Source organism: Thermobia domestica, chromosome 8 (genome assembly GCF_964235325.1).
Source record: "Thermobia domestica chromosome 8, izTheDome1.hap1.1, whole genome shotgun sequence".
Taxonomy (NCBI): domain Eukaryota; kingdom Metazoa; phylum Arthropoda; class Insecta; order Zygentoma; family Lepismatidae; genus Thermobia; species Thermobia domestica.
Window position 1 is genome coordinate 18281339 of NC_137461.1, and position 27216 is coordinate 18308554.

The 27216-nt window shown below is 36.8% G+C and overlaps 1 protein-coding gene across 1 annotated transcript in view; it reads left to right on the forward strand.

Annotated features, from left to right (window-relative positions):
• LOC145691576 (uncharacterized) overlaps positions 1–27216 on the forward strand; it is a 78360-nt gene that overhangs the window by 24772 nt on the left and 26372 nt on the right. Inside the window, exons 2-4 of the mRNA XM_081766985.1 lie at positions 1353–1781; positions 7966–8139; positions 26240–26394. Coding sequence (XP_081623111.1) covers positions 1353–1781; positions 7966–8139; positions 26240–26394 — 758 coding nt within the window. The remainder of the gene's footprint in view (positions 1–1352; positions 1782–7965; positions 8140–26239; positions 26395–27216) is intronic.

The window sequence follows — 27216 nt, forward strand, 5'->3', positions numbered from 1 at the left end:
AACAGAATCCCCAGATATACTCAGACTTGAAGGTGGGTCCAAAGTAGGCGAAAGGGAAGCCTCCTCAACACTGGACACGAATGCTTAGGTGGGAAACCAGAAATGTAAGGCACCGACAGCACTACGCTCTATCATATTCGGAACAACGCGTAGTGCGATGTTTTGTCTCATGCTTATATCTGAAAAAAAAAGTTAAATATACCATGAGAAAATACATCGAAGCATGAGTTATGTTGAACCCGAGGAACCTTGGAGCTGGTGAGTCCTAACACTTCTGTCTTCCTGTTGAGGAATTCCGCGTCCACTGTTGTAAAGTTTTACCTGTTGCCAACTTTGGATCTCCTTCAAGTCAGAACATGTCTGAGAATTCTGTAGAGAGTATATCTGAGATTATCTCTGTAGGAATTCCCTACAAGGTATAATTCTCTGCAAGGTAGGAAATACCTTGCACACTCATTGCACATTGATGAAATATGAATATTTGAATTGCGTATACATGATCTTCTTTAAGCTGATACGGACCACCACTCCACGGTTTCTCGAATTGAAATTTAGCTTTTCCACGATTTTGGACAGACCTAATTCTGAAACTATGCACAAGTCCATATGAACTTTGATACGAGGAATCACCTCTACAGTTTGCTGGTACCGTTCATTGACCGAATGACGGATATATTTATACTTCAATTTCGATTTGCATGTTCGCGTTTTCGGTTCGTCCATGATAATGAGCCGATCCATAAGCGCTTGTCTCTCTAAGTTGTAACTCGCCATAAACTCACTTGAAGAATAGTGGACCCTGTCTACTTTTCAACATCAGTAAGGTAATGAAACACCCAACGCGATCCAATTTCGCGGCACCCCAGGATAAGGTGTAACAAATGAAACATTGTCATGTGCTTTCGTCCTACATCTGCGGCTAACTCCCTCGCCGTCCAGTGCTGATCCACCGTCAGAAGGTGTTAAATCAATTCCACGTCCTGAGCATCGGGAACAGGATAGCCTGGATCTTGTGTATCCTACATACTTGTCTTAAAAGTTGCTACCCAAAAGTGGAGAAATCAGAACAAACAAGAGTAAAGAACATTTTTTTTTCAGCGCGGTGTGTCCTTCCGTACATAATTCAGTGTTGGAGGCTTTGATGGGTAGTCTTAGCGATTGAATCACCCTATGATACGTACATGGTTGCACTGAGGTTAAACTTTTTGTATTACCCATATCCATATACAGTATTTGTAGTAAGCGTTTCATTAAATGTTTTAACTTCTCCAGCGCCATTTATACAGAACTGTAACAAGACTTAAGAATATATTTTTGATATTTGACACTTACTGTTATGCTTTGAAAACCAGGTCTTCCCCAGCAAGTTGCCGCTGAAGAAGAAACAGATGAAGAAGAGGAGGAGGAGGAGGAGGAGGATGAAGAAGAGGAAGAAGAAGAAGAGATAGGAACTCAAAGTAACAAACCACCTGAGGCGACAGCAAAACCTATACTCGGAGGAAGAGAAGGAGGATTAGGTACTGGTACTGGTGCTGGTACTGGTACTGGTACTGGTGCTGGTACTGGTATTGGTACTGGTACTGGTGCTGGTACTGGTATTGGTACTGGTACTGGTGCTGGTACTAGTACTGGTATTGGCACTGGTACTGGTGGAGTGTGTGATCCCAACCCATGTGGAATGAACGCTAACTGTCGCGACCACCAAGGAACGGCTCTATGTACTTGTCCGCCAGGGACTGATGGAGATCCGTTCGTGCAATGTGTTGCTGGAGAATGTAAAGGTAAAAATATATAAATTTACAGTACTTTATCCAACATAGAACAGTCAAGTGAAACCTAGCGGAAGTTGGTAAAAGAAAGAAATATATAATATCACAGGAATTAGGAATAGAAACACGAGGTGGAGTCTGAAAATAAGTTTTTCCTCTCGTTTTTCCTAGGAAAACGAACAGCAGTGGGGGGAAACAAGACAGTGGTTGAACGCGCAACACACCCAGACACAAATGGGTATCATTCGCCCGCGATCCTGCAAATGGCGCCGTCGCAGCGCCTGCGCAAAGTGGAGACGAGTCTTTCAGTTTCAGCCTAATAGCAATGGAGAGAAGACTCGTTTTGACGGCGTGGTCTAGGGAGGAAGTGTGAGCGGTTGTCCAGGCTATTCGGAAATGTAGCCTGGCCTTCCTACACCTGGGTTCTATTGTTGGGTGATAATGTGAGATCACACTCAGCAACGGCAACGCAAAACCATATTGCAACTCTTGGGTGGGAGTGCCTCTCCCATCCGTCATACAGTCCTGATCTCGCACGCAGTGACTTCCACCTATTTGTGGCTTTGAAGAAGACGCTTTGGAAGCAATGCAGAAGTCACAGAAGCTTCTTTCATATGCAGAGCCCTGAATTTTTCTTGGAAGGGTTTTTGAAGCTTATAGACAGGTATGACAAACGTCTCAATACAGTAGTACTTATGTAGAAAAATATAAAGGTAGTATGATCTTTAATGCCACATGCTAGTTTTGATCTTGCGTCCCCGCCTCTGTCCACAGTCGCCTGGGGAAACTTATTGTCGGACTCCTCCACGTAGAAAAGAGAGGTATGCCGATAAAAGAAATTAAGCTTTATCTTAAAGGAATTGAGCTAGAAAGCTGAAACTACCACATTATTCTATATAGTCCATCTGTAAATGAATGCACTTACGAGTTCCGTTATACAGCTTCTGCATTCTCTGCAAATAAAACTGCTCTGCTGGTGTGGTAACTCACTTGTGGCATTAATTGCCTTCTGAACACTTCCAACATTTTATCCCTTTAGATGTTTCTTGAGATTAGGAAAGAACTACTAGTTGAAAGGTGCCAGGTCGAGCGAATAGGATGCATGGAGTAACTCTGCGAAGCCTAAGGAGGTTAAATTTGTGGTTATTTTAAACGCACTGTGATGAGGTATCGTCATGCAACATGATAACACCTTTGCAGAGACTTCCTCAACGTCTGTTATTGATGTTTCCTTCAAATACGCCTACAAGCAACTAATATGTTGCACTAATGGTTGAACCTTGTTGGAGGTAGTTCACTAGCAAAACTTCCTTCTTATCCCAAAAGATTCTTGCCATTTGTATCTGCTCACGGAACTTATTTGGACTGGGAAACCAGCCGTCATTCTTTAGATTGATCTTTGGTAGGAGGATTGTAAGAGTACAAAAAAGTCTACATCACCAATTGTCAGTTGTTCGGGAAATGTGACTCGCTCTTTGCAAAAATGTTTGAAAACAACCACCGAAGAATTTGCAGGTTCCTTCTTTTGTTCACTTGTCAAACTTTTAGGGATCAACTTTGCTGAAATTTTCCTCATGTCTAAGTCAATTTAAACAATGGCGCCGACTCTCTACGTAATAATGCCGAACATGACTTTTGACTGACACTCGGCGATCCTCAATAAATTATATTTCCAGAAACAGAATCAGATCCTCCAGTGAGTTTTCCACTTCTAACACTGAAGTGTCCAGTTTTAAATTTGGAAATCTGACAGTTAACTCTACCGTTTAACTGTTGCATATAAAGGGGCATTACCACCTAAAGTTTGTGAGCTTTCTTTATAAATTTGCTTCTTCACACTATCTTCCAGAGACATATAAAATTGGGTTTGGTCGTGTGGCATTTTTATTGAACATTTTTTAGATTGTGCTATTGCCACTTTTTACCTGAAAATAAACAAGAAATTAAAAGAATAGTAATCAAATTATTGCATCGTTAAGCATAAAGACATTGACAACTACACCACAAAAGATTCAACTCCCTAGCTTAACACCTTCATTCTTAAGGTTCATTCTTGATCAGTATCCGGTTTCATAACTGTGTCAACAGTTTCCACTACTGGAAACACATTCTTCCCACTGTGATACTAGAATGCAGATACGTAATTATTTCGAAGAATTCTTGGAGCCATGTGAGAGGAGCCATCGTTGAGCCCTTTCTAGTAGTTCTACAACGAAGCAAAAGTTGTCCTCTGCAGCTTTCCCTTAATCCTGTATACATATGGAATATAAATAGGGCCAGTTCAAAACTACAGGACGTCATCTCATTGTTAAGTGGAGACTGTAGAAAGCCTGTCCTTCAAACTCACTGATGTAAAGATGTGATACATCGATTATTCTTGATAGTCGCACTTCAGTCGGAGAATTCCGTAAGCACGGATACATTGGAATCCAAGAATAACTTCACCTTATTGCCGTTTGCTAAGACTAGTTTGATTGGTCTTATATTTATTTTCCAGCAACTGTTTCTGTGCTTACTGAAAACATTAAATTTAAATCACAAAATTTACCCAACGTCGTTATTTTATAATTTCAATCATGCAAAGATTTTCAATTAACTACAGTTAATACTAACACAGTTCACCTACAAGTATTTATATGCATACATGTTGAGACTCCATTGCTATCTTGAACATAGATATCTGACTAAATTTATGCACTACATTATAGAAAGAGCGAAATAACAGAGAATCAATTTCGCTTCATGTCAGGACGATCGACAACGGATGCAATGTTTGCACTTAGGATGCTAATGAAAAAGTACACAGAGTACTAGAGGGACCTTCATATGGTTTTCATCGACCTAGAGAAAGCGTATGATAGAGTGCCACGGGATTTTATTTGGTGGGCGGTGAAGGAAAAGTGTATTACGAACACATACGTCTGTGATTCGAGATATGTAGAACATGAGTGAAGAGCGTACGTAAAATAACGTAACAGAAGAGTTCACAGTTCAAGTGGGAATTCATCAGGGATCTAGATTTTTTGGGGGAATTGTGATGGATGAGCTTACAAAGGACATCCAAAGACAGCACGTTGGAATATGCTATTCGCGGACGACATCTTTCTGATGAATAATAGCAAGGCAGCACTGTAAGGCCGGCCTCCATTGCTTCCGAATGCGCATGCGAATGCGAATCAAGTAGCAATGTCCCTTTCAAAGCTTCAATGTGAAATTTTTTGCTTGAAAATTTGTACCCTAAAGTCTTGAGAGCACGAAGAATACATATGTGTATAAATAACATATAGTATTTTTTATCAAGAAATGAGGAGGGAGGATTTAACTTATTGCCTCAGCTAGAGCAAAACAAGAAAAGTTTTTCGAGTAGCTATTTTAGAATGACATCTGCATCATTCTATTAAATACTCCATAAAATCTCACCTGTAGTTACCTTCATATTTCAAAGACAAAACAAAGAAATATATACACACCTTCCACTCCAAGTTCCTTGCTTACAACTGTCCATCATTTGTTCACGATGTGACGTTTGTGGTAATTTGGATGAGCTTGGTTCCACAATGGAACTTTATAAAAAGAAAAAAAACAATTTATTAAATCATCGATATCTATTTTCATCTTTATATTTAAACTTATTATTATTATTATTATTATTATTATTATTATTATTATTATTATTATTATTATTATTATTATTATTATTATTATTATTATTATTATTATTATTATTATTTGTTTATCTCCACACCTCACAACGTCGTCTGCTTTCTCGCAGCAGATTGGAATTGTTCGCCTTTGCATCTTTTCGTCGGTTTTCGCAATTCGCAAGTCGGAACTACTCGAGGTACTCCAATTTATTTACACGTACTGGGAAATTCGCATTCGCATTCGCAATCGCACTCGGAAACAATGGAGGCGCGACCTAAGAGAAATTAGAGAAGTATTAGAGAACAATGGGCTTAGAATTAGTATAACCAAGACAGAATATTTACATTGTCCTTTCAGAAAAATGTAATCGAGAATACTAGAATATGATTGGACGAAGAAGAGATAGTAATAACAAGGAAATTCAGTAATACTCGGGACCAATACTGCAGGAAAATACAGAAATAGATCAAGGTGTGAATAGCAGAATTAGCAGTTGTTAGACAAAATGGAGAGAAGCGACAGGAGCTTGCCTGTGTGATCATAGAGTACCAATACATCTAGAGGAAAATATCACAATAGAATAGTGAGACCTGCCATATTACATGGAGCGTAATGTTGGACGAGGAGGAGAGAGAGAAACAGAAGTGGTATGTTGTGGAGATGAAGATGCTGTGGTGGATGTGTTGAGTGACTCAGAAGCACAGAATTAAAAATGAAGTGATTCGGGAGACAATAAAGGTGAGGCTAGAAATACAAAACCAGCAAGAAAGTACAGAGTGTCCGACAAAAAAAGCACTAAATTTATTGTAGATTCTGTAATATGAGGTGGACACACATATTTTCAGTTATATTTTACTGACGCTGTCACTTCAATGTTCATAATCAATGTAAGTGCTGAAAATCATTTCCTTTGGCTTCCACACCGCGGCGTAGACGTTGTAACCAATTTCCGGTGGCATTCTGGATAGTTTGAAGTGTAACGTTGTTCCTGGCGTCTGTCAGTATAGCTTTCAGCCCATCAATGTTTGTGATGTCTCCCCTGTGTTCTTGAACCTTCTGTAGCAGTATACCCCAAATGCAATAATCCATCACGTCGAGATCTGGACTTTTAGACGGCCAATCGTTAGGTTCGATGAAGTCAGGAGTATTAATTATTATCCATGCCACAGTATCGATTGTTGTATGGGCCTTCGCACCGTCTTGTTGCCATGTCCATCCGTGATCACCCATAACTGTGTTAATGTCTTGGAACATCTGGGTGCACATACGTAATATACACAATGGAACAGCGCAAAGCTATACAACTGCACATAACACACATTATTTCACATACAATCGCTCTTATTGTAGAAAATCCAAATTTCCTGCTTTTTTTGCGGGGCACCCTGTAGATTTCGACTTTTGGACGTGTAACAAGCCCTTCGGAATACGTAGCTCACAAAGTACATGTTATAGAACTGAAGGAAACGAGCACAAGACCGGCCAAACGAGATAAGGGGGAGATTGTGTTAAAAACAATATGGTACAGTGTGGTATCACAGTGGATATGACATAAGATACAAACACATGGAGGACAGCAATACGAAAGGCCAACCTCAGCTAATTGGATAAATGACATAGAAAAAGAAGATGATGATGTCATACTTCAAGAAGATACAAACACTATTACGTAATTGATGTCATTAGTTCTTACATTAACATACAGTTTGCACAGAAAAAAGCAATGTTTTTCTTTTACGAAAGATGAAAATCTCAAAGCACAGCATTATTTAGGGAAAGAGCCAGAGTCTCCTTCCGTACCAGTCTTTGCAAAATATTCGTTAAGAACTTTTGATAGTATATGAAAATATTGAGGTAGGACAAATTATTTCGGAACATGACATTTACGTTACGGTATATCGCAAAATCAGTATGTGATATCGAATATCACAAAGTAAAACGCAAACTTTGTGTTGCGCTGACGTAAACTGCTACAGAATGAGACACCATGTAAGTATTGTGCCTCCTGGTGACAATGGCTAAGAGGTTAGTTTGTTTTGTAAGGAAGGCAACGCTTAACTGATTGACACTTAAGGGTCTTTTGAAAGACATACTTTTATAAGAAAAGTTGGTTTAGTTTGTAGTTCTGATTTACCTATGCTTTTTCATTTGACATTGATTTATATCTAATTGTACAATTATTTCCTCTGCTTTTGCTACATTTCCCTGAATTGGTAAGAATTGGTGACGCTGGTTGGAAAAAGTCAATTCACATTGTTTCCATGAGGCTCATTGATGGAACGGAATTCTATAGTGCCATAAGAATCGATTTGTTTTGATTCCATGGGACATGGTGATGTATAAGAAATTCATGAGAAAATATATGTGATCTATTGGAACCGTGTGATACAGTCCAAGGTTATTTTTTTATATATATAGTTGCAGTACACTTGACTGCTACAAATCGTCTACTACAAATTAATGTTGCAGAATTTAATGCTTATTAAAATATAATACTGTATAAATAACACCGTTGGCTTTTACAATAGTGCAATTTGTTTTTAAATTTCAGATAACACCGGCTGTCCTGTAGATAAAGCCTGCATCAGAGCGCAGTGCATCGATCCTTGTGTGGGAGTTTGTGGCCAAGGAGCTGATTGCAAAGTGAAGGACCACATTCCCGTATGTCAGTGTCCCAGAGGATTCATCGGAGATCCCTTCGTCTCCTGCAGGGAAGCACAAGGAAGTAGGTACACTTCAAATATGAGTTCCTTCCAATATTTTTTCTTTACATTTCACAGGTAAGTAATGCGAAATAGACTAAGAAAATCACTTTACTAAAATTGGAGAGTTAAAAATCACTTTACGAAAGTCATCTAATTGGAGCCAATTTCCTCACGAGTAGAACGAACCAAAAGGAGTGTTTCAGAAGTTGTTGCATCTTTGTTTTTATTTATCAATTTATGTTCTCCCTTCTGTTTTAAACTCATCATATTCGTTGGGATGAAAAGTTGAACAATGTTATTACGTGTCTAACTTTTTTAGACAATTTAACACCTCTAACGCATTGAGCATATAAGAAATTGCTTCATGGTTTAGTCTCATGAATTCATTTATCCAAAACTGTTGGATTTACATCGAGGATATATCCTGTGTTTTACTACTTGTGGTATGTTTTCTATTCATTTCACTCTACTGTCGAACTACTGTGCTCTGTCTTCTGACTAATGGGTGTTCACTACCATTTAAGAGAGTCGCCAATCTGTTGATGTCAGCTATACAGAAATCATACGAGAACTTTTAAGTGTTTCAATCATCACAATTGATATTGTATCAAGCTGACGAATAAAATTGGGTTGTTTATTAGTATACTAGTACTTTCGCTGGAACGAACGTCTTGACGTGTTCTCTAGAGTAAAATCTGATGTCCTAAGGTCAAATAAGTTAAGACAGTGGTGTAATAAATTGGGACAGTGGCACGTCATTTCTGATATGTTACCATGATGACGATCCTAAACAAACAAGCATAAATGTAGTCTTAAAATAACTTATAATCCTGTACTAGTAGTTTTATCGTGAGGAAAAAGTACAATTTTGTGAACCCGAATGATGTAAGCAGCCATAGGTTTATATGATAACTAATTCTCGAAATTTAGTTCCCTAAGCTACAAGGGTGGGAATTTTCACTTTTTGTTTTTTTAATTTTTTGAGTTGAGTTGATTTTGAGTTTAACGTCCCTTTCAGTAGAGAGGCTATTTGAGACAGGACCTGCTGATTAAGGTGGAATCCCAACAACATGAGCTCAACTTCTCTCTTCATAATGGGGTTGACTGATAACTGCTACGGATAGCTCTGGCCCAAACACAGTTACGGTACCACTACACTCGTCACTTTCTTCAAGGCAAAACAAAGGCGTAGAAATTCTTGTAAACCTAATAATAAAAAGCATGGAAACATTCTCTATCAATTCACTACATAAAAGTTAACTGATCGCAGTTGTCATGTGCTTGAACTTTTCACAAAAGACTTGTCGTCTTGAGGAGTATTTAGTGAGCCATTTCGTGAAATATTCTCCTGCAACTTTTTCGTACGAAGGCGTATATCACATTCCGCACAAAAGAACTCTGCTTTCTTATTTTAATCAATTAAAGACCAAATTCGAATGCGTGGAAATGACTGTACTAAGAGGTAAAGAATCTGATGCAATCTTAGGAATGTGGATGTAAGAGTAGACGTTTGTTGGCTTTATTGGGAAGGAGTACAAAGTTAAATGAATGAAAAGTAAGTCGTATACTTATTTCTTGCCTCAAGCACTTGTCATCATCAGGGGTTTCAAAATTAATTATCAGTAATAGAATTGACTGTCTATTTCAGAAATTTATATCATAATTGTCTTAATATCAAACTGTAAATGTCTTGATAACCTGTCACGTACATACATGAACACAACTCCCTTCACACACAATATATTCCATCAGTATAATAACGCCATCTACTGCATTAACGCCATCTATAAAATCTGAGATGAAAATCATGCTTGAAAATAGTTTATTAGGTATAGTAACAAAACATTAAGCTGTTAAAACTTGTATTGGAGGAAATTAACCACAAACAGCACGTCGAGCGTGATCCGATATCGAACTGGTACGGATAAAATTAAATGTCGAGTCCTACTCGACAAAGGACCGCAAAACGTTAATTTCGTTTAATATAAGGAAAGAGAGAGTTCTCAAAAATTTCACTAAAAATAGCAATTACTTTGAATGGGAAGCGAACTTTCATTGTCGTGTTAAAAAAAATCTTCCCATAAACTTTTAATCCAGTTATTGTTTCATTATTTCGCCTGTAACTTGAATTATTTAGTAACAAAAGTATAAAATCTTAATATATTTTTCCTTTAACTAGACTTATCTACTTTTACCTATATTTTATCATAAATATCAATTATAATTTGATAGATCTCACCCACTAGTCTAGTGGCACCCTTCCTGCTGTTTTAGTGGCTAGCGCGTGCACATTTGATGTAGCTGGTCCTGAGTTCGATTCCTGGTAAGAGAGCATTTGTGGAATTTTAAGTGTCCTCGATATTTCTGAGATCGTGTTCCTGTCGTGTTAAGTAGAAAATGGTAAAAAAAAAAAAAAAAACAAACAAATGTGCAATCAGGGAAAATTACACAAGTCAAGTTACTATGAAATGTTCGATTAATTAGTCAATATTAAAAAGTGACTAACGCATGTGGCTTTGGTGCATGTGGTCCCGGATTCGATTCCCGGTGGGAGAGCTTAAGAATTTAATTTCTCAATCATTTACTTTTATTAATCATTCTTGAGCGTAAAGAGCATAACCGTAGTACCTTAAATTAAGCACTTTCATTCTTGATCTTGAGGTTTTGCTGGCGTCTACTATTAATCCAATGTTCTCGAACGTTGTCCAATGTTGCTATGCTGGTAACAAAAGCTCAGCACATCAACATTCACTCTGGCAGCAATCCCGAGAACATTGAATTAATTGAATCCTTTTTTCCTTTACTTTTGCTTTCTTTCTTTTCTTCTTCTTGGGGCTGCGGTGGCTCAGTGGTAGAGCGTTCACCTCTGGTGCTTGGGGTCCCTGGTTTTATCCCATCCCCCGCCAAGTGAACTTTGTGGTGGACAAATACCGTGTACGTGGGTTTTCTCGGGGTTCTCCCGTTTCCTCCCACTTTCTTCATTCCACCATTTCATTCATTACTCATCATCACCATCTCCTTTACTCTGACCGGCATTAACTGTGGGACGTAAAACTTAAAGATTTCATTTCATTTTTTTTTTCTTTTCTTTAATAGCTAGGAGTTTCCTATGACATTCCTCTTTAGCTACGGCTCTAATATTCAGAGATACAATGATGAACATATGACGTATGTCCACCTAATTTATATATGTATCAACGACGTGTGACGCCCAAGGGCGCCGATCCTGAGAGGCCGAGGGGGCCCGGACCTCCCCCCCAAAGCTTATGTTGGCCCCCGTATTGTATTTATGAATATACAATATTTGGCATAATTTGAATGCAATTTGTCTTAAAATCCTCAAATACATACCTTCTGCATCTGAATGGGCCCCCGTAAATTTATAGAGAAATCGGCGCCCTTGATGACGCCCCTAATATATATAAGATAAACGAAGTTAAATTGTTTTAGTGATGCTTCACCGTGCTCAGGGGAGTTGAGAGAGTGGGGCCGGTGCTGTTCTTCGAGTATTTTCTAGGGAAGCATACGAGAATTTTATATACTAATTTAAATAGATAATATTAAATATGTCGTTATGATACAATTTGCGTATGATCATCAGTGTTATGTTACCTTAATATCATTTTCGAGCTATGTGACCATTTTTTTTCTTTTTCTTTTTATATATAATTGTTTGACTATGTACCATAGCTTACTGGCGTCTTTTGGATACAGCTCTGATATTAATAACAAGAACGAAATGAATAGTAGCATGTGCTTTTTCATTTTTTTTAAAAAATGACAACACAAAAGCTTTAGGAGCCAAGGCAGTTCGAGGGTGTCACCGTCGCATTTACGCTAGAGCAAATGTGAGGGTGCATATTCCTTAGTTGCGCAGATGGCGCGTGGAGTGGTGAGGTGGTATCCAATATTATTTTTAAATAAGAATCAAGGTTTAAAGATTTCCTATATATTTTATAAAAATATTTAGGGCTATGAGTATCGGATACAGACTGTGCAGGTATAATGAGGTAGATAGGATACTTATCATGACATCCAGCTGTCTATTGCACTTCACAAAAAAAAAAAAAAAAAAAAAAAAAAACTGAGTCTATAATTCTTGTCGTACTCGTGTTTCACTCCATGCACTTCATCTTCCCAGAGCCTGGTCTCCGGTGCCCCCTCGGTACGGGTTCCGACCCTTCCGCTGCTGCCACTGTTGATGTTCTCTACTCGGGTCCCACGTGAAGAAGAAGGGCTCTTCTCACTCTGATGTATACAGCCCCCTTGGCCGGATCCTGCGCTGCCATCTGGCGAGAAAACTGGGAACCATCCAGAGACGTTTCAAAAGCATGGGACGATGTGGTGGCGCTGACTACCACAAGGGTGGGGACAATATTTCCTTGATAGTCAAGGAAAAAAAGAAAAACCTAAAATTCAACTTTCATAATATCATTTGGAAATGAATGATAGTCATTATTCCTAAAAGTATTTCAATATTTCGATAAAAGCTGACAATCTATGTGTAATGCAATTTTCCAAAAAATGAGAATCACTTCTGGTGAATGATGAACCTTGGGGGGGGAAAAAATCAGAAAAAAACAATTTGATAGAAAACTGTCTGCTGTTTCGAAATGGTTTCGTTCATTTTCTTTTTAAAGTTAGCCTTTAAAAAAAAGAAAAATAAAAGAAATTAACCATAAACTGAATGAAAATGCCTCGTCGTCTGCCATCTTGCTGTTTCCAGGAAGATGACCTTAGTACAAGTTGAATCAATAGGGACTTCTGGTATGTTGGTGAGAAAGACAATTGCAATAATCTTATGAAGAAAATTGTTATTTCTTCAATATGACAGAGTGTATACTCACAAAAGTATTTTAGCATTTCACCCTTGTTTTTACTATTTAACATACCATACATACTGCGTACATAAATCCAAATTGACGAAAAGAAGATATTTGATGTATCTTTGAGAATCTATAAGAAACTTTAAAGTTTACGGTATAGAGTTAATTTCTTAGGTTGAATTGAAAGATCTAGCAGAGAAGAGAAGAGGGACATAAAGTTTGAGCAGACTTTATGAGAAATGAAAACTCCTAAGCTACCTGAAGTGCTGCGCTGAGGATTACTTAAACGACAAAGTGAACGATCATTCCTCCATGCTGTTTTCAGCCAAAGTTTTTCACATTTCTTTTATCACAAATGGTCGGCGTTCAGAATGGCGTGACGAGAACTTAGATCGAGGGGTTAGAACCTTTGAACTTCCCTGATTATGCTGTCATACTCTCATTTAACAATACATTACTGTGAATAAAGAAAACAAACAAAAAAAAAAATTTTTTATTCACAAATTCCTGAAAACAACATTTTAAGGAGGGGCAGTTTTCAAAATTTTCCGAGCAAGGGCCCTTGACTCCTCTCCCTAAACCTCCATAGTGTTCCATATTCAACTATTTGAGCTTCATAATTATAATATTACGTAGGCTCGTAACCAGATTATCACTGTCCTTCCTAATATTACTCAATATGTATTTGCCATCAAAATACGTGCTTTGAGTTATCCACCTATGTAATATGGGGAGTTACGAAAATTATAACGATTTACTAAGTTTTGTTAATGTAATGTAAACTGTGAATTGTTAACCTTTTGTTCTAGCAAGGAAGAAAAAGAGAAAAAAGAAGCAAGCCTCCATCTTGAAAACACTTCTAGAGATAGCCGCCCAAGAGGAACTTCGGAAGATTAAGGAAGCAATAGGAGTTAAGAAGAGAGATGAAGACCAAGAGAAACAAGGAAATCCCGATAAATCATCAATAGATAGTGTACCTGTTAAAATCCCAGTTGAAGATATTCCTTCCTTGTTTAGCCCTCAAAGCGATCAGGAATTATCAAATCCAGACGGTCAAGTGCAAATGAGTATTAGTAACCCCAGTGAAGACGTTATAGTACCTGTGGATTTTGGAAACGAAGAGACTGAACTGAGTATTGATCAAGAAAATGAACAGCAAAAAATTACCAATCCATTAGAATATATTATGCCATCCTCACATCCAGAAAATGAGAAACAAGCTCTAAATATAAATGAACAACGTGAACAGATTAAGAATATGGCTCCTGTAGAAGATATAATGTCATCTTCAGATTCTGAGAACGAGAATGATAAACATGAACAAAACAAGGTTAATATGTCGGTGGAACAAATTATATCACTTCTACATCTTGAAGCTGATGAACACCCTGAAAAGATGAAGATTAGCAATCCAGTGGAAGATATTATGCCATCTCCGAATTTTGAAGAACCTGTGGATTTTGGAAACGAAGAGACTCAACTGAGTATTGATCAAGAAAATGAACAGCAAAATAATACGAATCCATTAGAAGATATTACGACATCCTCACATCCAGAAAATGAGAAACAAGCTCTAAATATAGATGAACAACGTGAACAGATTAAGAATATGGATCTGATAGAAGATACAATGCCACCTTCAGATTCTGAGAGCAAGATTGATAAACCTGAACAAAACGAAGTTAATATGTCGGTGGAACAAATTATATCACTTCTAGATCTTGAAGCTGATGAACACCCTGAAAAGATGAAGATCAGCAATCAAGTTGAAGATATTGTGCCATTTCTAACTATTGAAAACAAGTAGGAACCAACGGAAAAGGAGAACCAACTTCAGCACTTGAAGAGTATGGTGGACAGTTCATCACTTTCGAAATCTGTAAAGGAATGACAGATTAAAACTATAAATTTATTTTAAGACATGACACTTCCAGATAGTAAAATCATAAAAGCTTGTTAAATCAAGGAACATAATCAGAGACAATAACAATTGTTATACAACTGAAGTTACTAAATTGCCTCGAACGATAAAACATAAAGAATCAATTAGAACAAACAGCAATGAGCCATGTGCATGAGAATAATTAATTTCCGAATTTTAAAAGAGAGAAACAATCATTGAATCCTACGCAGCAACAACAAACGAGTAATCCACAAGAGATCTTTGTACCATCCTGTGAATCACAACATGAACAGCTGAAAAGTCCATCGACACAAGCAGGGTTTTTAAATCCGTATGTTCTTCAACAACAAAACATTGCCCCCACAAATGATCTTGATACAAATTTGGAATGATTAGCGTTCTTGAACTCTCATGTACCATTACAAAATCTTATTTCTAATCAACAACTAAGCCATGTAAATTTCTAGAATAGTTTATTAAGAGCCTGACACTAAAAATAATAAAATATTTACCATTTTTCTTTTGCTTGTTTTTCATAAGTGAAAGGAGATAATGAAATGTAACTTACCACAATCATAGATAATGTTATTCTACAACAGAAAATATGAACCTGAAGAATTTTCAGTGTTGCTATCCGTAGAAATTACAGTGTTGCTAGAATAACATTTTCCCCAAAATATTAGTTAAGGCAGCGACTAGAGGAACGAGCTCAACTGCATTTGATTACGTAACATGTTGTCTTGCAATCCTGTGAATTACTTTTTAAATAATAGTTGTGTTTAGTTTGTAATAAAGAAAATAGTTTTAACATACAGTTATTAAAATTAAATAATAACGTCATTTAAAAAAGTAGTTCACAGGATTCCAAGACAACATGATACGTAATCAAATCAGTTGAGTTCGTTCCTCTAGTCGCTGCCTTAACTTAATTTTTTTGGGAAATGTTATTCTAGCAACACTGTAATTTCTATGGATGGCAACACTGAAAATTCTTCAAATTTATATTTTCTGTTGTAGAATAACATTATCTATGATTGTGGTAAGTTGCATTTCATTATCTTCTTTCACTTATGAAAAACTAGCAAAAGAAAAATGGTAAATTTTGTATTATTTTATTGTCAGACTCTTAAGCACCTACCAACACATGATAGGTATACTTCATTTTAATCAAGTTATTCCACAAGAAGGAATTAGAATTAATGATTTTGTACAAGAATATTAAAGTATTAATTGTACTTTTCAAGAAAATCTAGTTGTCTGGATGAATATAAGTAACTAATATTCTAACTAATACAAGACTCAAAATGAAGATATCATTATAGAAACAAAGTACTTAACATTTATAGAAAATTTTAATGTTAATATAACAGCATGAATGAATTTCTGAGGAATGTGCGTTTTCTACTTTCAATAAATCATGTAAATATCCATAATAATAATAAAAAATAAAATTCATTCATTACAGTCGTTATTGCGTTTTAATGTTCTGTAAACAAACAATGACAAATTATATTCGTGTACACAAAGATATTGTAAACACAACATTAATCGAAACTTGTTATTTTCTGAAAGATTAAAACACAGGCGACGAAACCAATAGGAGCGAAAACTGTTAACGTTGCGTTCAGCCTATGCAATAGTAATCACAGTTATAAACGATTTTATTTGTGAAGCAAGTAATGGTCAAAACATTTGTGAGTAATTCACTATACGTATCTTTATGTTGTTAATAACAATGGAAAAATTCAGTTTCTGTAATTTATAGGATAGCTTGTTAAGGATTATAACGTTAATTTTTCATTATTCAGTTCACACTTCATTATATATTTGCCTTAAGTTCGTTTTGATTTAATAAAGAATTACTTAAATGTAATTCACTGTTTAACTGTTCAAAATGATATAACACGGAATGCGATATATTCGAATTTATGTATTTTAAATGCTAAAATATTTTAACATTTACCTTTTTAATTTTTACAAAATATCTTTTTAAACGAATATACAGTCATCCACAATGGTGTACCTTTGATATTCTAAACTATAGTAGCCTCAGTCTAAAGACAGTCACTTGCTCAGTAAGGGATGCCGGCCCCGTCAGAGGTTTCTTTTTATAATGTCTTGTTTGTTTGTTTTTTTTTTTTTCCTGAAAAGTAACTGACAGGCAATAAACTGAACCCAAACTGTTGCCAAATCTTTGTCAATGATCCTTTTTCTTTGACACAACCTCACCCACACACACTGTTAGACACATGGATGGAAGAGAAAGAGAGGGAGAGAGAAAAGGGGGCGAGGGGAAGGGAGGCACTACGTAGCTTTTAGCTTTTTCTTCTTCCGAAGAAACCACAAATTTTATGACGCTTTCTTTGTGCTAAATTCAAAATCTCCCAACTGGCTATCGTCTGAGCGCGCTTTCTATAACTTTAAAAAGCCTAGATATTTATGTCTGACCCACGCTAAATAACATAAATAGGCAGATCTGGCCATAAAAGGAAGTGATATCATACATTATGGACCATTGTTCATAGTAACATACACAAAGATAACTAGGAAAGTTTTGCAATAGAACAGAACGGATAATCACTGGAATTTGCAACTTAGCACGTGTTTAAACATGTCCAAAGCTGCACTATAGAAGCTCTAGTCATTGCCTCAGAGTGCCAGTTGATTTTCATCTGTGTTAGTGAAAAGAGGTGAAGATGACGTCGTGGTCAAAGACTGAATACCAGGTAACTTTGCGCTACAATTTTGCACGTGGTTTAAATGTTGATCAGTGTCTAGAGGAAATAACTCCTATGCTTGGAGAGTATTGTTCTCATCTTAGAACGATATTTATATGATACCGAGAGTTTCAAAAAGGAAATTTCAGCCTTGAGGACGCTCCAAGTTCAAGTCGGCCATCTTCATCTGTGACTGAAGAAAACGTTACTGCAACAAGGAAAATGCTTGAGATAGATAGACGGGTTACATATCATTAAATAGAGGTTTGCTTGGGCATTAATGCTGCAGCAATTCGTGCTATTCTCCGCGATCACCTTCGAGTTAGGAAGTTTTGTACCCTTGGGTAAAACATGACTTAACCAACGAGCAGATGGCACACCGTGTTTCATGATGCCGTGATAGGTTGAAAAAATTTAAAAACGGAAAATCTTCCTCTTTGAACAGTATTATGACGAAACTTGGCTCTATTACTACGATGTCCCGACAAGGGCTCAAAACAAACTGTAAGTGTTCGAAAGTCCACATCAGTGAAGAAGAGAATGGTGGTGGTATTTTTCAGTGTGCGAGGAATTGTGGAGCGAATTGTCTAAGAAACACAGAAGACAGTCACAGGGATATGGTATACCGAGAAATGTCTGCTTAAAGTTCTTACCGCTCTCAAACAATTGCTCCCAAACTAAAGACTGGACAAATGATTTCTTCACCACGATAACGCTCCAGTGCACCGTTCAGAAGTTTGTTCAGAGTATTTGGCCAACACTGGACTAAAACTGTTAGAGCAGTCTCCGTACAGTTCAGATTTCGTTCCCTGTGACTTCGTGTTGTTCCCCCATGTGAAGATCAGACTGAAAGGAATATGTTTTACAAGCGATGACGCCCTACTAAGTTGATCTTAACTTCGATTTACTCGCTCCATCTACAGAAACCGATCCACAGAGAGGAAACCTGCTTGGTTGCAAGCCCGTAACTCGCTAGCATATTATTACTGCGAACTTACGTGAGCGCGCAAGTAGTTATACTTTTCTTTCTGCAGACAGTGGTTACCAGGGAGTTGCCACATCAGTCTCCAAGAAAGCGAGAGAAATTGCGTTCTAAGCGTTAACGGCTGTCTTAGTACGTATTCACGTTTGCGAAAAATATAGAGACACTAGTACCATGAAAAGAAGATAATAAACTGTAAACTTATTATTTTTAATTACTTTATACGTGTTCAATTAACTTTCTTTGTTAATGTTGCAGGGCTACCGCCGGTAGCCTCGGTTGCCCATAAAATACACCACTGCTGCTGACGGATTTTAATGGGGGAATCAAGATAGCTGCCGGACAGAAAAGTACTTGAGGGGCAAATTCCTATTTCTTTTTAATTTTATCTTTAATCATTTTTTACTGTTTGACTAATTTAATGTTGAATACAATTATAACACTATTTAGCATAGAATAAGCGTGTTCGGTGCTTCTGATTCCCACTAAGTTTATTTTATAATCGGTCATTTCGATAATCATATCAATATGGACGGGTCATTTTGATAATTTTTACTTTGAAACAATAATAGTGATAAAGTCGACTAGGCCCATATAGCTGCGACTAATAATATAATACCCGCAACGGTACGAAGGAACGAAGGACAATTTTAATCCCAAACAATGGGAGTGGTTGGAAAGCCCAAAAGAAAGTATCCTTGGGGTTCCGCGGTGAATGTGGTAGTGCTAACATCTACTAGAGTGAGCTGACGTGCTGCCAAAATGTCTTGAGCCGTGGCAAAAATGCGAACTAAAGCTCACCCTCACACACCCACGCGTTGAGCCAATAAGGGTTCAGCTGTTGCTAAGCGAGAGAAAGCGAGTGGAATTCCTTCAGCCGATAGCAGCGCTTGCTACGGAAGACTAGGGATCTAATCAATGTGCCATGTCTTTAGAAAACGAGCAAATATTTTGTGTGCTAAATGTAATGGAATCCAATAGGTAGTGCGCGGATCTCGAGCATTATGTCGTAAAACTTTAGCAAGAGGCAGCAACCCGTGGTTGAATTCACTTTTGTCTTATGCCGGTTCTATTATCTATGATAGCAACTGACACGTGATATCAACATGGCATGGCGTAAATAGTGGGAAATTTAAATTTCATGAACGGAAAAATTAAAAATAACATACTAACAAACTATTCGTACAGGAAAACTAAAGTGACCTGCAGAAAATGACGTAAAAGGAGAGAAAACCTTAAGTGCGGGAACATAAAAGCTGGATAATCTATATTTAATTTTTAAGGGGCAGCTGAACCGTTGATAAGAAAACAAAAACGTTTTCTACAAACTGATATAATAAAGATATACGTATTCATGAGTATCAGACGATGACATAATTAACATCGTAGATAGTCATAATTTATTTATTCCTAATTTGGAAAATCTTTTATGTTGATGTTTATTAGAGATGACCATTTTGTAATAGTTATATGGTAGTGACTTCCCCTTTTTTCAAATGCTTCCGACTTAGCTACGTGCTAGTGATCTGCCGTTCTTCATATTGTTCCCATACCTACGTGATACTGATCTCTTCTTCACATGCTTCCGACCTACCTACGTTGTAATGATTTTCTTTTCTTCACATGCTTCCGAGATATCTACGCTGTAATGATTTTCTTTTTTTTCACATGCTTCCAATCTTTTTATGTGCCAGTGATTTCCTCTTCTTCATATGCTTCCGACCTACCTACGTGGTAATAATCTCCTCTTCTCCACATACTTTCGACCTATCTACGTGATATTGATCTCCTCTTCTTTACATACTTCCGATGTACCTACATGGTAGTGGCCTCACATTCTTCACATGGTTCCAATACCTACGTGGTAGTGACCTCTTCTTCACATGCTTCCGATCTACCTAGGTGGCAGTGATCCGCTTCTTCACATGCTTGCAACCTACCTACGTGGTAGTTATCTCTTCTTCACATGCTTCCGACCTATTTATGTGGAAGTGATCACCTCTTCTTCACATGCTTCGGACATTACAACGTCGCAGTGATTTTTACAATGTAATATTTAAATTGACATAACTTCCAAATTATTTAATTTATTCGGGTCGGAATTTCTTCATCCTAAGAAGGTTGCATTGGAAATGTGTGCTAAGAGTAAAAAAATAAAATATTCTTCCATCCATACTGTTAAGCAACCATTTACTCCCCTCGTCATTGAGGGCTTAGACTTGCTCAGACTCGTTCCACCTCGAGCTTGGGCTTACTATCTTCAATAAGGGTCGCGCCAACTCGATTTCACGCTCATTTACCTTAAGGTCGCTAAAGAATAGGGCTCACTACCCTCAATGGGGCACTCATTTGCTCGTTCACTCGAACTGAAGCTCCTGTTAGTTTTATCCGCTTACAGCGCTTGTGCTCACATGTGTTCGCTTTTAATTATTGAACTCTAGGCTGAGTCCAAAAGTCAGGCTAATTTTGACACCTCTGATTCTTGACATTCTATCAAAACTTTATAGCAAGACTTAAACGCAAATTTAAGAAAATAAATAATGGATTAACGCTTCTCATTCTTGTCAGCTGTAAGCCGACACTAAGTTTCCTGGTCCATGTCTGTGTCGGGACGCTCACATTGCAATCTGCAATTGTTTGCACTCCAATCAATGTCTTATTTCAGCTGACTTTTCATTCTCCTGGTAACGCTTCGTTTCTACAACAGCTCTTTTTCTCCCGGTTGAATGGAAGTCTGTCTTTTTTCTTGATAATATTAAACATGTTACTATTTTTTCTTGTTAATTTTACAATGGGGATTTTGAGCTGTAAATGATTTTGAAAAAAAATTTCAAGTGTGGAAAGTTATCACCGAGTTACCATAAATGATTTGGAAATGACTCATTTAGTAATAGGAAGAAATAAATGAAGAAAATGAACCACGAGAGGTCATAAGAAATTGTAGTAGTAGTGATACACCATTAGTAATTAATGATTTTAAGAGATATTTAGCAAGTGATCCTAAGGTCCCCAAATTTCCTATTAATGGCTCAAAGCCAGATTTACAATTAGATGTAAAAAAGAGACCCAAAGTTACTTAAATAGAAATTCTAATTTTATGGTTGTATCATTCTCAATACAGTGTTCGCACTTGCAACATTTTATAGTTAGTCGAAATTTCTAAAGAGAAAGTAATTGAGAACTATTTCTGATTCAAAAATGGAGTACAAAAAGTTATTTTAGCCAAGCATGTAGATCTCTTCTTTTTTCGAATTCTAACAATGCTCTTTTAACTTGAACGCTATTTTACAAAGAAAGGAAAATATCCTCATGTGTAGGAGTTCAGCAAGGCGATCCAGCAGGCCCGATGTTATTTAGTCTAGCAATACATCCAATTGCCCTTTCTCTTTCTTCAGAGCTAAATGTCTTCTACCTTGATGACGGAACTCTTGGAGGATCACCACAAACCGTGTTGGAAGATATAAAGAAGTTGATTACAAATTCAGAGAAAATAGGACTTGAACAATGTATTATATACGTTGAACTTTTAATAAAATACCGGTATTAATGGAATCAACGAAGTTAAAAAATGGTGAGCATTCCATTCCGTTTTACCCGACTTTGATTAGATTTTGTTCTTGGGATATGGCTCTTTTTGCATTTTTCTGACAAACTTTTGGCTTGTTATAGCGCCGAAAGAAAGCATACAATCACCTAGGTTGATTTATACTTTTTGTAATATCTCGGTTTCAGGAATTACCTTCCAAACGTTGTCGGTATTGTTTAGCAACACTCTGTAAAAAAGAAAAAAACTATAATGCGAAAATCTAGAAAAACTAATGAAGTATCACACCGAACCCTGTAATGTACCCTAAACTATTTTGAAGTATAACCTATAAATAATGATAAACCATAACCTATAAAAAGACAGTTAAATATTTCCTTGACACAGTGTTAAAAATTTCAAGACACACTTCATAAAATTTTTAATTTGCAATGTCTGCTTCACATAGAAACATGTATGTACAGAACACAGAAAAATCCAGTTCCGTAATAAGTTGCAATGAGTTCTTAATGTAAATAAATTGTTTGTTATTACATTTTTTATGGACATTCTTAAAATGTAAAGATTTCACTATAAGACATTTGGTTAATTTCACGCAAGAAATCACTTAAATCCTTTGCAAGAATTAAGTTTTAAGTTCCACAAATATTTCATATTTACATTTGTTCTGGTAAATACCACGTTTGATGTAAATACTAATAGGTTTTGTATGAAAATTCAATGTTTCAGTTTAGTATCACATCACTGCACTGTTTCTTACTGTAGTTCTGGTCATTACATTAACCACAAAAGTTCCAAGCGTTTAGGTTTGGAGAATTTTATCAGTAGATCTAATATTCTTCTGGTCTTGAAATTATTTTCACTACTAATAGAAATTTTATAATATAGAAAAATCCTAATAGAATTTTCCCATAGAGAAAAATCATGCTATTTGGCTTTTATTATACGATCAATTTGCTGTTTATAACCGATCATATATTAAGTTTATTTCCTGTGTGTTTGCAGAATATAAAATAGCCAGTTAGTGGCTAGTTTTAGTGTTCATTCTTTTCGAAAATAAACTGTATTCAGGTAAGCCCTGGCAGCATAAAACGGAGAATGATATTTTAATTTATTCCATTTTAAAGTAATAACAATGGATTGTGCAGTTATGGTTAAATTGGCCCAAACAATGAAATTCATGTGGTAGTAATTTAGAATAATTTGTTTTGTTTTTTAAAGTTGAATTGTATGTAGTTGTTATTTCTGATAAGTTATTACTTGTGAATGATGAAAGGTCATAAACGAACCCGATCAGTAGTTAAAATTTAGGAACGTTCAAAAATTCTAATTATATATAACATCACATGAACTGACATAAAATAATGAGTACTTCTGGTTGACGTGGAAAGTTGAAATCTAGCATGATTGTAGCTTTTCTGGACTAATGCACAGGAAAATGGCCAAAAGTGAATATTTTTTTTGTTTTTAGGGAGTCTAAAAGAGGGATGAAGAAATTCCTCGTTATTTAAATGGACCTTTTTTTTGACCTATAATATTGTGTTTTAGGTACTTGGAAGTGTAATAAAAATTCGAAATTCGCTATGCTTGTACGTTTTCGTTAGCGTTACCTAAGTAAATAACTAAAAATAAAAATTTCCAACTGTAGAGTGGTTTACAGGAAACTGAAAAATCTTTTCCATGTTATTTATATGGAACATCTACACCGCAAAAGGTTTAGGCACTTCCGTCAGGATTAGAATGATGCAATTTGACATGATTGTAGCCTTCTGGGACTAACACACAGGAAAATTATTGCCGAAAGTGAATAGTTTTAGTTTTTAAGGGGTCTAAAGGGGGGATGAAGCAATTCCCATGTTATTTAAATAGACGTTTTCTTGGGATCAAAATCTTATCTTTTAGACTGTTGAAATACGAAAAGAAATTTGAAATTTGGTAGAATTGTGGGTTTAAAAGATGCTAGGCTATAGGCCGAGTAGGCTGGGGACGAAGCACCCAGCTGGACTAAATTCAGGAAATGTTAAGAGTAAATGCACAGAATTCACTCTTGATGCAAAGGCTGATACATAAGAGACGCGAGGCGGTAGGCCAAGCAAACGGAGGGGTCTGGAGACAGAGCCCCCAACTAGCCAAAGACTAGTTACATGTATAAAACTTTTTTGTTCTATCGAAATTATGATTTCAAAAATGGTTTCGACTATAACAATTGTAAACTCTCCTTTCACAGTTTCGTGAATTCCTTATATAATATCAATACAATACAAGCTAAACATTCAATAGTATCGCTTTCTATATCGTAAGTCAACTACACTAAATAAATTTTTAAGAAACGAAAACGAAATTAATGGAAGAAGTACGTGATCATCACCATAGGTATTCTGCCATTATTGGCAGGTCACTTGCCGCAACTGAGAAGCTTCCATGCTTCACGGTGTTTCCGCTAACCTCTTCGTCTTCATGTACAATTTTTCTGTTTTGATATTGTCCATTAATTGTAGTTTTCTTCGACCCTCCCTCTCTTTCCTGCCACCATACCCTCTAGCATGTCCCTCATGATACATTACCTTCTTAGTCAATGTCTCAACCAGTTTCTCTTCCTCTTCTTAATACTATCTAAAATTTATCTTTTCTCCCCCACCATTTCTAAGATCCTCTCATTCGTTTTCCGCTCGACCCAGCTATTTTTTTCCATTCTTCTCCACATCCACATTAAAAATCCCCTCAAATCTAGATTTATTATAAGAAAATTGTCAAGCTAGTAAAACCATATATGTCAATAAATTTTACAGTAGGCATAACTCCCTTTGTTTGTTTTGCCTAACTCATAAGGCATGAGTGCGTTCGTTGAGAACGCAAATGGTAAATAGAGGTAAAATATCTTCCAGAAAAAAGCTACCCCACACAAACTGTCATGCAATCAGGTTAGCATTTCATATTTATTATAGAATTTAAAACAAGAAAAAGATAAAATAATGTTCAACATTTTTTCACTTTTTATTTCTTACAGAAACGAAAGTACCCGTTCTTTACTATTTTTGGTCACAAAACGCGAAAATCGCACTTAAAATTCTCTCCTGGCTCAGGTTTTTGAGTAATTTAGCGTTTTATATTTTGCATATAACGCTGTGGGAAATGCTCTGAAACCAGTGTACATGATTTTAAATTATTATTTTGCACGGTACAAAGTGTCGTTCTTGACAAGTATTTGCTGCATATTTGACTTGGCAACATTGTACGTTATCAACAGCTAGTTTTGCGAGCGTCTCACGAGTCACGTGAGGCAATGATTGCAAGTTGCAACTAGCTCCAGTTAACGTCTCTAATTGTATTCGTGGCGTGCTTCAAGCAGTAGTTTGGCAGACTGTTTGTGTTACTGGTGAACCAGCAGTTTGAATGTAGTGAGTGAGGACATTATCGCTGTTGTACATATTGTTTTCATTGCAAAGTGTCAGTGATTCATGGAAACTGCAGCAATGCCCCGCGTTTGTAAAAATTCGGTGGACAGTGTGTGTTACATATGTGCGGACGTGATTTGTGGTTCCAGGGAAGCGGCCATTGACTGCTGCAGTGTGAAGAGCATATTTACTATACTTTGGGTGTCGTGTTGGAGACCAGGATAAATCATGGGCTCCCCATGTTTGTTATACGAGTTGTTCATCTACTCTCAATACCTGGATAAATGGGAAGAACGTTTCCATGCGCTTTGCTGTGTCCGCCATTTGGCGTGAACCAACAAACCATAGTACAGACTGCTACTTTTGCATGCTACCCTGCTTGAAGAAAGGTATAAATACGAAGAAGAGGAGGAAGATCGAATACCCAGTGATACCATCTGTCATTCGTCTAGTAACCCATGGAGGATTGCCTGTTTGATGACAATATGACTCTTTTTTTTAAAGGAAAACTTCTTTATTTTACAATTCGGCAACATCTTACGCATCAATACTTTTTTCCTACTTAAAAGAATGCCTTGTATGTAAGGAACTAAGGTGTATGTACGAAATTCCATCTTTGTTAAGGTGTTATGTGACTGACAGTATATATTTTTTAGCTTATAACGAAGAAACAAATGCAAAGACAACACATACACCAAATGAAATATCTTATTGAACTGAAAAAAAAAAACTTTTTATCTTTTCTCTTTGCAGATGAACTTTGTGAGCCAAGTCCCTGTGGTAACAATACTCGCTGTCGTGTGAAGAACGGGATGCCCACGTGTTCATGTCTCCCAGGATTCAGCGGAAGCGCTATCACAGGATGTAAACGAGAATGTGAAACAAATGCTGATTGTAAAAATAACATGGTAAGACTTATCATCACTTGTACTTATAAAGAAAAAAACTCGATTATGGTGTACATGTGAAAGAAGTAGGTTGCCCACAAAATACTCCTTGATTTAAAGTGATTATAAAATCAAAAAATTATAAGAATATTCTTGTTACGTTTCATATGGTGTCAGTCCATTACAGGCACTCCATGTTTTACAGGCGCCCCAAGTCTTACAAGGCAAAATATCGATGCTATCATCGAACTCGGATCATACTTTCTAAAGCATATCTAAAGCCTGTGACAATCATCTTGGCATTTCAGCTAAACGAATAAAACGCGAGGTTTGACGCGATGTTGCCGAGTGCTAAGGTGTGTGGCTATGGCTAAGCAGACGAACTACAGCGCTTCAGGTGACAGAGGATAGACGTGGATGTGTACAAAATAAACGTGGCAATACCGCTGGCCTCTCATTTGCTAGCAGCATTTAAAGGAACTTGGAGCGCCGCCTTCAAATGCCAAGATGTTTGTCACGCCGTTTAGTTAAGGTCTTCATACTGAGTTAACACCTCCATTGATGCATTTGGGGGTAGTGGAGGTGCTTACACTCGATGCTGCAAAAGTTTCTGTAAATTGCTTTATTGTTTTTCAAAGTGTTCGCCTTTAAGATGATTCACTTTTGTATCGTCGCAAAAGAACCAGAGAAACGTATCTCCATTTTCGTAGGTTTACAGGCGAGAGGACAAAAATATTATTTTCTTAGAAAGATGTGTTTCTAATAAGATGGTAATTGAGCTACATTACAACAGATGATTGACAAGGTGAACAGATGGCGTTACGATCCATTTACTCCAAGTGG